Genomic DNA, 16,723 nt, shown 5'->3' with positions numbered 1-16,723 from the left:
TGGCTCTTGTGGTAGTTTCATTTTTGGCGCATATCCAATAAGCACGTCTGAAAATTTTTTTTTATTTTCGGGCACGTAATGGACGTGCGCCAAGTGGCATTTGGCACACATAGGTCATTACCGCCTGGTTACTGTGTGAGATTTACCGCTAGGTCAATGGCTGGCGATAAGGTCTGAGACCCAAAATGGACATTCGGCAATTTCGATTTTGCCACACGTCCATTTTCAGCAAAAAAAATACCTTTTTTACAGGCGCGCTAAAAAAATAGATCGGCACACGCCCAAAACCTGCGTTTACACCACCGCAAGCCATTTTTCAGCGCGCCTTAGTAAAAGGACCCCCTATAATTTTTAGAGAAAGAGCTCAGATAGTTCCTCTTGAAATGCGCATAAGGCATGAATATTAAATACATCTGTGCAATTTGCAAGTACCTGAGCTACTTGAAAAATGCCTCCTCTAAGACTACTTGGCCATCTATGGAGTAGACTACTTCTCACATCCCTCAGTTAATTTTTACCTGGGATCTATGAAGAGAAAGAAAACAGCAAGGACACCAGAGAGGGAGTACATTTATTTTTACTTACAGAAACGCCAATGATCACCTCTTTCATTTTGGCACTTGAGACACTGAAAGTGCTTTGCTGCACTGTGACAAATCACAATTTCTATAAAAATGTACAAAGTGTTGTAAAATTGCCAACGTATTCCACTGAGAAAAGGCCTAGAAGCAAAAGCAGTACAAACACAAGGTGTGAATAAGCATGGAACAAAATGATGTTACACTTTTGAAAATACATACAGGAAGAAGTGCTAATGAGAAAGAAACAGCACCAGAGCCTGCAGCAGTGTGTAATCAAACGATGTCAAATTTAGCACTGCAATTAGCAACCAAATTTGCAATCAAAATTGAGAAGAAGCACAAATTACATTTAAAAGCTTACTGAAATTAAAGTGCAATGCACAGTGACATTTGTCTCCAAATGGCACTGACAGCAACGGCTAAGCACTTAGCTTTGAAGAGGATTGCTATTTTCTCTGGTCAGCCCTTGACCATTGCCAGCTCTGCTTCAAGAGATGAGTAACAAGCAACTACTGTGTTTAAAGCAACCATTACCCTAGAAAAGTAATTTCAACATCAGTTTCAAATAGATATGTGCAGGAAAAACTCAAACCCTGTATCCTGAAGAAACGTATTCCCTTTCAGTCCATTTATATTCATTTAAGGACAATTTGAAAATTTTACTGTATTATGTTTTATTGGTGCGGTATGAAATACTTAATGATTCCTGTCACTGTCCTCTAGGATATCTTAACTATATATATATATATATGTACAGTATAATTTATCACATTTTAAAAATTCTTTTTCCGAAGAAACTGTAAGTTTACTGTTGGAACAATTGTAGTAATGTAATTGGTGAGGGCTATCTTGGATAATGTCCAATTTTTCTTGGTTGGTGAAAACTATTTGCTGAACATTGGCACCCATTCAGAATTAGTTTTTAGAAAATAAAAAAAAAGTGTATAATGCTTACATATTCTTTCATGTTATTTCATTAAATTTACAATCCAGTTGTGTTTGACCACCACATCCAGCCTCTTACTGCTGCGAGGCAACTGATTCTTCTTTTGCCTTTTCTGCCTCCTTCAGAGCATTAATAACTGGTAACCAGGGTGAAGGTAACTCTGGAACAGTCTTCTTAGCCTGATTAAGGTGGTTAATGGCTGTGTAGATGCTTCCTTGAGGTCCTGCTTCTTGCTCTGAGTAATACATCTCCAAAGCAGCAGGGGTGCAATGTTTATGCTGAAGGAAAGACCACAAATATAAGGAATGACTATAATGGTTTACAAAGCTTGTCAAACTTACGGCTTTGGTTAACCTAAACTAAGCAAGAAGGACTTCAATAGGAGTTTCTGCCCCTAGACTAGTCTTTAGATACAAAAAAGAGGAACAAAATGTGGAAATACATATGAAATCTATAAAACATAATGAGGAGAATTTTCAATATGCCATCTAAGTTCGACTTTAGACATTTTGCTCAAAACATCCAGAATCCAAGTGGTTAAAACAGCGATTTTTTCGAAACAGCAAAACGTCTGTTTTGTTTTTCCAAAAATTGCCACTTACTAGATGTTTTTATGCTATGTGTGTTTATCTTTTAGGTGCATTTTCGAAAAAAAAAAAATGTCCAAGTAAAAAAATGCACAAAACCAAGCCTTTGGGATGTAGCAATGGGGCACCCTAGGGGGTGTTGCAGTGGACTTCACATTAAAGCTCCCATATACACGTCTCATAGTGAGCCCTCCAAAACCCACCAAAAACCTACTGTACCCAACTATACACCACTAAATAGCCCTTATGCCTGCAGACGTCACCAATAGGTGGGTACAGTAGGTTTTTGGTGGACTGATACTGTCCACCACAAATGTAACAGAGTGGATTATGGGCCTGGGTCCCCTTCTCCACAGTGTACTGCACTGACCACTAGCTACTCAAGAGACCTGCTTACTGCTGTAATAGGACTGGCCATAACATCTGAGGCTGTCATGGAGGTTGGTATGTAGTTTCTTTTACATCTTTGAGGGGGTTGGAGGGGTTCAGTGATCACTTGGGGAGTAAAGGGGGATCATTCCTTTATTACTCCAGTGGTCATTTAGGGCACTTTTTTGTGGCTTAGTCATTATTAAAACAGGTCTAGCTCAAAACATCTTATGGATGTTTTGGTTTTGTTCCATTATGGCAGAAAAACGTCCAAGTGTTGGAACGTCCTAATCCCACCCCCAACATGCTCCCTTGTGATTTGGATGCACTGCAGACGAACTGCATAAGTAAACATCTGCAAAATAGGTTTTGAAAATAGCGATTTGAATGTTTTGGCAAGCAAAGTGTCAAAATGCTGTTTTATGCCATTTTTTAAACATTTTTCTCTTTCGAAAATGAGCCCCAATGTCTTAAGCATGCAGCACTATTTTAGATATAATATAGAAATGAGAATTAGGATGTCCCAAGTTGGGACATGTCAAATTTCGGTAGTATTTTAGAAAACGTTCTGCCAACATACAGGTTTTCTAAAATACATGCAGAAGTGAATGTGTACACACCAGTTACATGTGGCAGGAGTATCTATTTTACAATTGTCAATGTCTAAAACATCAATGGAAGCACATTTAAGAGTTGGCACTTATATGCATACATTGGTTTTTCAGAACCTAGCAGTTAAGGGCTAACACATAGATGTGTATGTATGTCAGATTGGAACCCTACACATCTAAGTGCTTCCAGTTAAGTACAAAATCGACAATCATTTGGCATTATCAATTTTTTTAGGTGGAACACTGGAGGGTAGGGGGATGATTTCCCTTAATCTCTCCTGTAAAACGCCACCAAAAACGAGCAATGCTACAAAATGTTTAGGTACTCAGGGGCAGCTGTAAATCCCAACATTGATCATGGTGATCATAGACATGTATTCTACTTCTGAAATGGGGAATACATGTGTATTTTTTGGTCCCGCTCCATTACATCTAAACTCCACCCCCTTGTCATATGTTCAAATTGCAAATTTACATGTGCAAATCCTATCTTTCTAAAATTGGGTTTTCAACATTTATTCATATACAACAGGCTCTCAAGACTATCACTAACCACACCCTCTCCAAAAGACATTACACAATGTGATACCCGCAAGCGAGCCTTCTCCAGAGTAGCCCCCACACTGGAATGCACTGCCTGAAAGGCTCTGCTTAACACAACACTATCTCTACTTCAGGAAGCAGGTGAAAGCTTGGCTGTTCAACCAGGCCTTTAATAGTCTCATTCATACACACAAGGAGTGACTTGGGCTGCACATACTACAGCAAGACATTTTTACCTACTCCTACCCTAGCTGAGATAATATTTAACCATCTCTCTGACCTCATGTGCAACTTTCTTTAAATCAGTCACCTATTTTTTAACTCTCCTTACTCTCTTACCTATCTATATGTTCCATCTTTGCTTTACCCTTCACTATCAATTATAATGTTCTATTACATATTGTGTTGACATTGTAAGTAGTATACCATGTCATACTTTGTATTGTTATTTGAATATTTTGACTACTGTAACTGCCTATTGCTCATGTTTGATCTATTCTTACTGTACACCGCCTTGAGTGAATTCCTTCAAAAAGGCGGTAAATAAATCCTAGTAAATAAATAAATAAATAAAACATAAAAGCTATTTACATTTTCAAATAACTCCAGGACAGAGAACACCCCTGGAAACTAACTGGTAGTGAATTTTAAATAAATTTTAAAAAACAAATTTTCAGACCATGCATTGCTAAGCTGTGGAATTTGTAGCTCTAGAATATGGTCAAGACTAGTAATATAGCTAGGTTTCAAAAATGTTTGCACACGTTTCTGGAGGACAACCAGGTAGGCGTTCAGATTATTACCTCTTATTTCTGGGGAAAAGCAACAGAATGGATTTTCTGCTTTAATCTACTGGATGGGTACTTGTAAATGAACCAGAATAGCAATTGTCAGAGACAAGATGCTTAGCTTAATAGACAATTTGTTTGACTCAATAGGTTTTTATATTCTTATTTCTTAAGTAAGTTGGACTCAGAATCTGTCATTCACAGTTATAGCAACATACACTTCCAGCAACAATTGTGTACTTCAGGATGCACATTCGCAGTCTGAGTGCTGCCAATAGGTCTCATCAGTTGGATGAGGTTTGAGTTTGTGAATCACTCATGTAGAATACACTGCATTGCTGTGCCTATAGGCACCAACATTTCAAAATGGTTGGGGGTGCCAAACACAATAAATGAGCTTGCTCAATATCAGGGGTATTCAGCACCCACTGGTGCCCACAGAGCCGGTTCCTAAGACTATATACCCTTAGCTGAGGAACAAGTGAGCCACTGGAGCCATGATCTATCAACTTTTTGCTCCATATAGCATTAGGACTAGAAAGGCTTAGGGAGGCAGGGGTGGTGTGTTTTTTTGGTCCCTCCAAAGGGGAAATAGCCTTGCAACTATTCTGAAAATTAGACCCATTTGAAGTCCTCAGGGACTGGAGTTATATACCACTCGTCTACTTCCTCTTTGTCTCCCATTCAGTCCAACCAGTGCCATAAGAAACTGGAAACTTAGGGCCCCTTTTACTAAGCCATATAGGCGCCTACGTGCGCCCAATGAGCACCAAAATGGACTTACCGCCCGACTACCGAGTGGCTCTTGTGGTAATTTTAATTGTCAGAATTAAATGTGTAGCAGAATTATTGATTGTGCTGGATCAGATATAAATATATATATATAAATGCAGCTTATTGAGACAGAAGCAGAGAAACTAATCTGAATTCCAAGTCCCTCTTTCCCCCTCCCCCTAGGAAACTTCTGATAACAAAAGACTATTCAGAACTGCTTCAGAGAAACTTCCTCTCCTTCCCACCTGAAAGACTGATAACAAAAGCTTGGCTGGGTGGGTACCTGAAGGCTCATCAAGACATCTCCGAAGAATAAAAGTTCAAAGCCACCAGCAGACAGAAAGGCTGGAAGAGGTGTGAACCTACACACCTATTGACAAAAGGACTCAGAGTAAAGCATAAACAAGACCATTTGCCAGTAGAAATCCAGACCTAGGGTTTGCTACAATAAACCATCAACCCCAGACAACTGGATGCCAGCCCATGTGTAGAAAGAAGGCTTTTTAGCATGTAATCATGTTCCTCTACGAACTACATTACCCAGTGCACCCGGGACCATGATTCTTTTCAAATTACCCACAACTCAGTAGACCCTAAGACCATAATGCTTTGCAATTACCCAGGGCCCAGTGCAACCAGGAAGCAAATGATCAGGACATGCAATCATGTTTCCCTGCAAACTAACAGTACAAAAAGCAGGAGCTGTTCCCCAGAGACACAGACTCTCTCTCCTCTGCTGCAGCTCTACTCTTCTCCCCTCCCCCACCGATGACTGCTGTGAGGATCTACCTCTGCCTCATGGCCCTTCACTCAGCTGGAACACAGCATGCTCTGCAATAAAAGACTTGTAAGTTTAATTTATGATTTTAAACCTGTTATCTTGTTAAGCATATTTCTCCTGTAAAGATTCTAAAGCTATTATCTCTCGCTTGCAACATGACACGTCTGAAAAATAAATTTTATTTTCAGATTGCTCCAAGTGGCATCTGACACACCCAAATTCTTTACCGCTAGTTCTTTGGCTGGCGGTAAAGAGAGCCAAAAATGGACACGCGGCAATTTTGATTTTGCCACATGTACTTTTTTGGGAAAAAAGGCCTTTTTTATAGGTACGCTGAAAATGATTCTGTGCGCGCCTAAAACCCGCGCCTACACTACCGCAAACCACTTTTCAGCACGCCTTTGTAAAAGGACCCCTAAGGAAAGTCATAGTTGTGACTGGCAACTACATAGGCCTGAATTTTATTTAAAAGAAATCATTTCAGTCATTGTGCAACATCAGGCTGCATAATAATATCGTTTTGTAATGCAGTGAACTACTTTTTCCAAAAGTGGTGCAAAAAGCTCTCTTTAGATTATTCATGAGATACACTTTGCTAAATTTAAAAATTGTACAATGCCAGCAAAAATTACTGAAAAGTTGTAAAATCATGCCCCTTTCTCACTTACATGGAGGGTCATTTTCAATATGATGTCTAAGTCCGATTTTGGATGTTTTGCACAAAATGTCCACAACCCAAATAGGAAAGAAGTTCATTTCAAAAAAGAAAAATGTCTATCTTTTTTTTTTTTTTTAATACTGTTTTGAACAAGGTTTTGTGCTTTGGACGTTTTGTTTTTTGGTCCATTTTTGAAAAAAACCCAGAATAAGTGCAAAACATAGAGATTCATGCCATTGAGATTTAGGAGGAGCCAGCATTTTTAGTAGACTGGTCCCCCAGACATCTCAGCAGAACCTAGAGGGCACTGCTGTGCACTTTATAAAAATGCTCCCAGGTACACATCTCACCTTTGCTCCCTTATCTTGTCCCCTGAGCCCTCCAAAACCCACCCAAAACACACTGTTCCCCACTGTAAACCACTACAATAGCCCTTATGGGTGAAAGGGGCACCTATATATAGGAACAGTAGGGTTTTGGTGAGTTTGGGAGGGGTCACAGTTTCCACTACAAGTGTGACAGGTAGAGGGAGATAGAGACCTGGGTCCCCCATTCTATTGCACTGCACCGACCACTACACTACTCCAGAGGCCTGCATGCTGCTCTAATAGACCTGGCTATAACATCTGAGGTTCTCATAGAGGCTGGTAAGTCATATTTTTATTCACATTTTGTTGGGGGGGGGGTCACCCCTGATTCCCTCCAGTGGTCATCTGGTCATTTAGGGCACCTTTTTGCACCTTATTCATTCTGAAAACGGGTCTAGACCAAAACATCTTTGTTTCATTATGGCTGTAAAACATCCAAGTGTTAGGCATGCCCTAATCCCACATTGAAATGCCCCCAACATGCCCCTTTGTGACTTGGATGCATTGCAGAAGAACAGCATAGAAAAACATCTGAAAAAATATTTCAAAAATACTGATTTGGACGTTTTTGTGAGAAAGATGTCCAAATGCTGCTTTATTCCACTTTTTAAGCGATTTTCTCTTTCGAAAATGAACCCCATAGTATATATTTTTTGCAATTCTAACTTTTCCTAGAGAAATGTAATATATTGAAGTTTTGAGCAAACAGTTGCCTAAATAAAGAAGAGAGGAAAAGGACTGTTCATTCAAAATATATTCTGAAATTGCTTAAGATATTATCAGGCTCATTTTTTAAAGAGAAGGACGCCCATCTTTCGACACAAATCGGAAGATGGGCGTCCTTCTCACAGGGCCGTCCAAATCGATATAATCGAAAGCCAATTTTGGACTTCCCCAACTGCTTTCCGTTGCAGGGACGGCCAAAGTTCAAGGGTGCATATCGGAGGCACAGCGAAAGCGGGACTTGGACGTACCTAACACATGGACGTCCTCGACCTATAATGGAAAAAAAAGGGCGTCCCTGACAAACACTTGGACGACTTTAACTGGTCCTGTTTTTCTTATGACCAAGGAACAAAAAGATGCCCGAAATGACCAGATGACCACCGAAGAGAATCAGGGATGACCTCCCCTTTCTCCCACAGTGGTCACTAACCCCCTCCCACCCTCAAAAAACATCTTTCAAAATATGTCATGCCAGCCTCAGATGTCATACTCAGGTCCATCACAGCAGTATGCAGGTCCCTGGAGCAGTTTTAGTGGGTGCAATGCACTTCAGGCAGGCGGACCCAGGCCCATCCCCCTCCCTACCTGTTACGTTTGTGGAGGAAACAGCGAGCCCTCCAAAACCCACCAGAAACCCACTGTACCCACATCTAGGTGCCCCCCTTCGCCCATAAGGGCTATGGTAGTGGTGTACAGTGGGGGGTAGTGGGTTTTAGGGGGGGGTTGGGGGGCTCAGCAGACAAGGTATGGGAGCTATGTTCCTGGGAGCAGTTTATGAAGTCCACTGCAGTGCCTCCTAGGGTGCCCGATTGGTGTCCTGGCATGTCAGGGGGACCAATGCACTACAAATGCTGGCTCCTCCCACGACCAAAGGGCTTGCATTTGGTCGTTTCTGAGATGGGCATTCTTGGTTTCCATTATCGCCGAAGATCAGAAACGACCAAGTCTAGGGACGACCATCTCTAAGGTCGACCTAAATTTCAGGATTTGGGCGTCCCCAACCGTATAATCGAAACGAAAGATGGACGTTCATCTTGTTTCAATAATATGGGTTTCCCTGCACGTTTTGCAAGGACGTCCTCAACAAAACTTGGGCATCCCTTTCGATTATGCCCCTCCACATATGTTTATTGTTACAAAATGAAATGATTATGGAAAGTATTACAATATGAGAATTAAGACTAGTCCAATGTACTACTTGACTCATGTTCAATTCTACAGCTCTTTGCAATTTAGATATTTAAGCTTGAAATTTGTCATTGAAAGTCCAGTAACTTGCCAACATGCCAATCTTTAAAATTATTACATATACAATTAAAATGATGTCACTAGATCTTCAGTAACAGAATTGATTGCTATGTTTAATTTGTGAGAACTGTGCCATCTACAAACACTTAATAACAAGTGCAAAGTCAGCAGTAAATGTAAACCTAGAAATACCGGGCCTTATTATCAGACTCTAGACTCATACTACAAACACAATTCAGACTTAAATATGTCTTGCTTATTCAAAACATATGTTCAGATACCCTGGGTGATAATAAAGGGAAGTTCTCAGAGTGAGCTGTTAGAATCAATTTGATTCAGCAAAGCAGCAGAAGACATATAAAGAATTCATAACATTCATTAATAGCCAAAATGCTTCCATAGCTTCTAGAAGCCCCTTAAAATCAGGGAAGTAAAAATATTATTATAATATATATTCAGCCATGAGGCCATGACAGCCTCATGTGCTTTCCTTGTGCATGTTTGTTGTCAGCTAATATCATCTTGAAGATGACTGTACATTGAAAAAGCATTGGAAAGGTCAAGAAAGGTAATCATTCTAACACATCATGATCAAAGCAGAAAGTCTTTGAAAACAAAAAGACCTTGGAAAAAGAAGGTTGACATTATTGCCTTCAGGAAATCCATAATTCTGTACTAAATGCACATCAGATGAAGATCCGGGGATTTTATGTATCGTAGCCATATATGTCCAGCCTGATCTAGTTGTGGAAACTAAAAAAAAAAAAAAAAAAAAATCATCCAAGTAGAGAGTTCTCACTTTTCTTGGTTTGCAGCTTGTGATACTGCAAGGGCTTGCACAGATCAGTGATACTGAGAGCTATGTCATTGGAAGGCTAACTACTAGCAGGGTCTTCTTAAGGTGGTCAGGCCTCAGTTGAGATGCCAGACCAAGACAAACTACCCATCTGGGCAGTAGCAGCATGGGACAGTGTTGGCAGTAGAGGATCCCATTTCTGTTACAACAGAAATACTGGCATTACCTGCATAGAAGAAAGGCCTGGCAATCTACTTCTGTATCCCCCACTCTTTGCTCTCCCACAGATAACCTCCTTTGTGTCTCTTCATCCTCGGCACTGCACCATTCACTTTCTCGGGATTCTGCCTTCAGCTATCTAGGTCTGAAACTGTGGAACTTGCTCCCTTCTGCCCTTAGATCCTGAATGCCTCTTCAGTCGTTTAAAGAGTTTTTGAAATCTTCTATTTTTTTTCAGAATCCTTCAAATGTTGACCAGTCTCACTGTTTCTCTTTTACTCTTCTTTCTACCCTCTCTCCTACTCTCCTCCCCCTCGCTTCCTTTGCCTTTCCTTTGTCCCTCTTCCCCTTCCCCTCCCCTATGTTCCTGGCATCAGCTCTGGCTTGAATTCCTTTTAATGTGTAAACCACTTACCACCTTATAATCGAAAGAGGAAAACGCCTAGATTTCGACCCAAATCGGGAGATAGACGTTTATCTCACAAAAACGAATAAATCGGTATAATCGAAAGCCGATTTTGGACGTTTTCAACTGCACTATGTCGCGGATGCGGACAAAGTTGATGGGGGTGTGGCGAAGGTGGAACTGGGGCGTGGTTATCGGCCGAGGAGAGATGTACGTGTTAGGGCGATAATCGAAAAAATAAAGGCGTTTTTAGCGAACATTTAGGCCACTTTTGTTGGACCCTTTTTTCACACGAACAGGTCCCAAAAAAGTGCTCTAAATGACCAGAAGACCATCGGAGGGAATCGGGGATGACCTCCCCTGACTCCCCCAGTGGTCACTAACCCCCTCCCACCACAAAAAAATGATGTTTCACAACTTTTTATTTTCACCATCAAATGTCATACCCACCTCCCTGGCAGCAGTATGCAGGTCCCTGAAGCAGTTGTTAGAGGGTGCAGTGGACTTCAGACAGGTGGACCCAGGCCCATCCCCCCCTACCTGTTACAATTGTGCTGCTTAATGCTCATTAGTTGTCCAACCCCCCAAACCCACAGTACCCACATGTAGGTGCCCCCCTTCACCCCTTAGGGCTATAATAATGGTGTAGACTTGTGGGCAGTGGGTTTTGAGGGGGATTTGGGGGGCTCAACACACAAGGGAAGGGTGCTATGCACCTGGGAGCTCTTTTACCTTTTTTTTGTTATTGTAAAAGTGCCCCCTAGGGTGCCCGGTTGGTGTCCTGGCATGTGAGGGGGACCAGTGCGCTATGAATCCTGGCCCCTCCCACGAACAAATGCCTTGGATTTATTCGTTTTTGAGCTGGGCGCTTTCATTTTCCATTATCGCTGAAAAACAAAAACGCCCAGCTCACAAATTGTCGAATAAAACATGGACGTCTATTTTTTGCGAAAATACAGTTCGGTCCGCCCCTTCACGGACCCGTTCTCGGAGATAAACGCCCATAGAGATAGACGTTTTCGTTCAATTATGCCCCTCTTAGTCACCTGTATGGGATCAAATTACTTGTATATCAAGTGTGCCAAACAAATAAATTTGGGCATATAAATGGAGGTACCCATTTATAGAATTGCCTTCATAGTGCTCATCCTTTGTGAATAGTGTGTGCTAACATAGTAACATAGTAAATGACGGCAGATAAAGACCTGTACGGTCCATCCAGTCTGCCCAACAAGATAAACTCATTTTACATGGTATGCGATACTTTATATGTATACCTGAGTTTGATTTGTGCTTGCCATTCTCAGGGTGTAGACTGTATAAGTCTGCCCAGCAACAGTTTTGCTTCCCAATTACCGGAGTCACCACCCGATCTCTGCTACCATTCCGTGGATTGCTCTTTGCAAAAAAGTGTGCACTTAAGTGGAGGAGTAGCCTAGTGGTTAGTACAGCAGACTTTGATATTGGGGAACTGGGTTTGATTCCCACTTTAGCTCTTTGTGACTCTGGGCAAGTCACTTAACCCTCCATTGCCCCAGATACAAATAAGTACCTGTATATACTATGTAAACCGCTTTGAATATAGTTGCAAAAGCCACAGAAAGGCGGCATATCATTTTCCATTCCCTTTCCGCAAGGAGTGGAAAAAGAGGGGGCGGCATAGCCATAATCTACAAACCCGAATTCACCATCACAACCACGGGTGAATCTACCTCACCACAACTTGAAATCGCATCGACAAGAATTAACCACCCAAACCTCATAGGACACCTTAATGCAATCCTATTCTACAGACCACCAGGTAAATGGCAAGACTCCCAAACACAACTCATGGACTTCATCTCGAATACATGTGTATCTGCCACAAACGTCCTTATAATAGGAGACATCAACCTACACCTCGAAGATGACACCTCAACAGGAACACGAGAATGCAAAGAATTCCTAAAACTCTGGGACCTGCACGCACCCAGCACGCAACCAACACACGAAAAAGGACACACACTGGACATCATAACATACAAATTTGACCAGGATTCAACTATCACACTCACTGAAACAAGATGGACACCTACATTATGGTCAGACCACCATAAAGCAAATGTCTCTCTATACTGGCAAAAAACACACATACACACAATAAATAAACATGAGCGAATAACATACACCACGAGAGGAAAAATCAATCCCACAACATTTTGGCAACAGATCTACCAGAAAGAATGGTCAACCAATGCTGATACCATCCAATTCCTCCAAGAATGGGACGATCTATGCACAACAACATTAGACAAAATCGCCCCAATCCAAACCAGAACATCACACAGAAAAAAATCAAACCCATGGTTCACCGAAGAGCTGAAAAAGCTTAAAACACAAGTCAGGAAACTAGAGCGTGCATGGATAAAAAAAAGAGATGAACATACACTAAATGCCTGGAAACTACTACGGAGGAAATACAAATACACCATTAAACAGACTAAAAGACTACACTACAAAACAATAATAGGACCAAACTACAAAGACACACATAAACTCTTCCACCTTGTGCACAAACTGCTAGACACTACACCAGTTACTAACAATAGCAAAGATATGCCAGACGTAGACAACCTTGTGAAATATTTCAAGGAGAAAATTATACAATGACGACTTAGAATACCTGCCAGCCATAGCGAATACGCCACACTCCTAGAATGCCTAGACCCCGAAGACGGAATATACCCAGCAGACAGAACCTGGACTGAATTTGAACCACTATCAGAAGACCTCATCTCTGAAACACTTAAAAGATATGCCAAATCCCACTGCAAATTAGACGTATGCCCAAACAACCTCATGAAATCAGCTCCTCAACAATTCATAACAGACCTAACGAACCACACAAACTTCATGCTACAAAACGGACTATTCCCAAAAGAAAAAGGAAAAATTTTACTCACGCCTATACCCAAAGACACAAAGAAAAGCGCAAGAGAAATAACCAACTACAGACCAGTAGCATCCATACCACTAACAACCAAAATAACGGAAGGAATGGTAACTAAACAACTTACCAATGTCACGACTATGGCCGTGACTACCCTCATACTTACCCTGTTTCAGGGAGTCAGTGGCTGTGCTGGCTTCTGCTTGTCTCTGTCTCTGTCTCTGTCTTAGTTTCTCTCTGGCTCTGTGTGCTGATTGCCCTACTGAACCTCACCTGTGTGGGCTATGCCTCTTCCAAGATGGCTGCCGCCTCTTCGTCTCTGCCAGTATCCAAGATGGCTCCCGCTGTTACTTTCTATGGGATGCCTGCTCTGAGTGTCAAGCCTCTGTTTGGTTGCAAGGTGATTGCTGCACCTGTGGCTCTGGTGTTGATGGGCTTTATTAGTCACCTGAAGACTACAGTCCTGGCCTTTGCATTGCCATTTCCTCTGCAGTGCCTTAGGTCCCGAGGTTAGTGTGCTGTTAGCACCATTTGCTTTCCTTGTCTTTTGTTCTGTGGGTTTTCCTGCCCTTCTGTGTTTATAGCTCTGTAGGGTTTTAGCCCTTCTGTGTTTATCGCTGGTGGGTTTCCAGCCCTTCTGTGTTTATAGCTCTGTAGGGTTTTAGCCCTTCTGTGTTTATCGCTTGTGGGTTTCCAGCCCTTCTGTGTTTATAGCTCTGTAGGGTTTCAGCCCTTCTGTGTTTATCGCTTGTGGGTTTCCAGCCCTTCTGTGTTTATAGCTCTGTAGGGTTTTAGCCCTTCTGTGTTTATCGCTTGTGGGTTTCCAGCCCTTCTGTGTGTATAGCTCTGTAGGGTTTCAGCCCTTCTGTGTTTTTTGCTCTATGGGTTTCCTACCCTTCTGTGTCTAGCTCTGCTAGCTCTCTGTGTTTGTTCCTAGTGTTAGATTAGCCAGCTTAGCTCCGTCTGGTTTGTAGCCTGTGCCTAGCTCTGCTAGTTCTCTGGGTTTGTTTCCGGTGTAGGACTTGTTAGCTTGGGCACAGCTTTGTGGTTAGCTGGTGTATAGCTTTACTAAGTCTCCTGAGTTTGTTCTGTGTATGTTTCCAGTGCATGACTTGTTAGCTTGGGCACAGCTTGTTGTTAGCTGGTTTATAGCTGTTCTAGTCTCCTGAGTTTTGCTCTGTGTATGTACCTGTGTATGACTGGTTGCCTGGGTATAGCGTTCCTATTAGCCTGGGTACAGTCTACTAGTCATTGTGTTGATTCCTGCTGACTGCCAGAACCCGGACAGTTCCTGCTTGTCTGCCTTGCCTTCGCCTAGGTGCCAGGGGGCTCCCCTGGACCTTCCTTCCTGTTGTTCCTGTAAGTCCTACCGGCTGCCAGAACCTGAGGGCTCAACCCGAGGGGGAGGCAGTCAAGTGTAGGTGAAGCTTAGGTCCAGGGTGTTCCAGTTCCGTTCCAGTGTGTTCCAGTCCAGCGGGTTTCACTCCGGTATGTTCCTGTCCAGTGGGGCCACTCCGGTGTGTCCAGTCCAGCGGGCCCCACTCCAGTGCGCACCTGTCCGGTGCGTTCCAGTTCCGAGTGTTCCAGTGTAGAAATCCAGTCCGGAGTTCCGGTCCAGTTTTGTCTCCTCTCTACCTGGAGGGTGATTTTGCCTTAAAGGACTCACAAACCCCGCGCTCCCGGGGAAGAAGCCTGAAGGTATGCAAAGGACCTCGAGAGCGCGTCCCGCATGGGCGGGCACGCGACAGAATGCAAAGGCCATGAGTCCGGCAAGATCAGCCGTCCAGGTTGGCTACCTGTCCACAGCTTCGTTCCCTGTGGACAATCCAGGGTCCAGCACCAGTGCAGTTCCTGATTATGGTGTGGATTTCTACAACCCAATTTTTTCTCTGAACCCTGTTTTGACGCTCCATGATTACCGGGAAATACTTTTGTCTGATCCTGCCCTGAAGGATACTCCTGAAGCAGCAGCTGAAAGAAAGCGTCTCTGGTGGCGTCTGGTCCGCCATAGCCCAGTTTCTGACATGAATCCTGCTATCTCGCTCTGGGATTACCGCCTCAGACTTCTGGAGGAGCCAGCTCTGCGGGATACTCCGGAGGCTGAGGCCGAAAGAAGACGCCGGGGAATTCCTCCGCTCAGGCCCCCTCAGCAGAGCAGCCTGCGGTACCATAGCGGGTTAGTTCCTATTCAGGATTACAGTCCACCAGCGCTGAGTCCAGTCCGAGGAGGGTTTCAAGCAGAGCCTTCGAATCCTGTTCGAGTGAAGCCGCCAGCTAAGCTTCTGAGTTCAGCCCGAGGGACGGTTCTATGCAGGTCCATGAGGTCCGGCCAAGTGAGACGGCGTACCAAGCCTCTGATTCCAGTCCAAGAAGGGCCGACACCTAGGTCCCTGAATCCAGTCCAGGGGGTGCTTCATACTGAGCCTCCGATTCCAGTTCAGGTAGCGCTCCCAGTCAAGCCTCTGAGTCCAGTCCGAGGGACGCTGCAAATTGAACCTCCGATTCCTGTTCGAGTGGCACAGCTGACCGAGCCTCCTGTCCTCCTTCAAGTGGCAAGCCCTTTGAAACCCCTGAGTCCAGTCCGAGGGATGCTTCTGACGGAGTCTCAGATTCCTATGCAAGTGGCGCTCCAGGTCGAGCCTCCAGTCCTCGTTCAAGTGGCACGCCCTTTGAAGTCTCCGAGTCCAGTCCGAGGGAAGCCTTCGATGGAGTCTCCAAGGCCTATGCAAGTGGCACTCCGGGTCAAGTCTCCAGTTCTTGTCCAAGTGACCCGTCCAGTCCAGCCACTGAGTCCAGTGCGAGGGGGGCTTCTAATCAAGCCTCCGGTGCCAGTCCACAGGGTGGTTCAGGTGGCACCTCCGCTTCCAGTCTGGAGGGTACCTCCAATCAAGCTCCGAAGGCCAGTTCGAGTGGCGCTTCCGCTCGAGCCTCCGATCCCTGTCCAAAGGGTGTGTTCTGTCAAGCCTCAGTTAAAGTCCAGTTCGCGGGGCGCTCCCAGCCAAGCTCCTGAGTCCAGTTTGAGGGGCCCTGCCAGTCAAGCTTCTGATACCAGTCCGGGTCCCGGTCCCGGTTCAGCTCCTGTCCAGAGTTCCCGCTCCAGTCAAGACTCTGATTGTAGTCCGGGTCCCAGTCCCGGTTCAGCTCCTGTTCAGTCCGAAGCAATAGCTGAGAGAAGATGTGTTCAACGGCTTGGGGCCCGGAGAAACCCATTTTCTGCATTTCAGCCTGCTAGCATGCTCTGGGGATCCCAGGGCCGTCTCCTCTTGAACCCTGCTCGGCAGACGCTGCCTGAAGCTAATGTTAGAGAGACGTCCCAGTCCGGCCAGAGGGGGGCGCCCAGCCTTGCAGCTGAATCTCCTCCGAGTTCCAGTTCCAGCCAAGATGCTGAGCCTG

General features: G+C 43.9%; 1 protein-coding gene across 1 annotated transcript in view; it reads right to left on the bottom strand.

Annotated features, from left to right (window-relative positions):
- Positions 1 to 568: 568 nt before the first annotated feature.
- Positions 569 to 16,723, bottom strand: part of CALY (calcyon neuron specific vesicular protein) — a 190,338-nt gene continuing 174,183 nt past the window's right edge. Inside the window, exon 6 of the mRNA XM_030203194.1 lies at positions 569 to 1,805. Within this exon, the coding sequence (XP_030059054.1) occupies positions 1,602 to 1,805 (204 nt within the window). The 3' untranslated portion in view covers positions 569 to 1,601. The remainder of the gene's footprint in view (positions 1,806 to 16,723) is intronic.

This window comes from Microcaecilia unicolor, chromosome 5 (assembly GCF_901765095.1).
Source record: "Microcaecilia unicolor chromosome 5, aMicUni1.1, whole genome shotgun sequence".
Taxonomy (NCBI): domain Eukaryota; kingdom Metazoa; phylum Chordata; class Amphibia; order Gymnophiona; family Siphonopidae; genus Microcaecilia; species Microcaecilia unicolor.
Note: the sequence above shows the minus strand (reverse complement) of the source record. Positions and strands in the feature narration are given on the sequence as shown.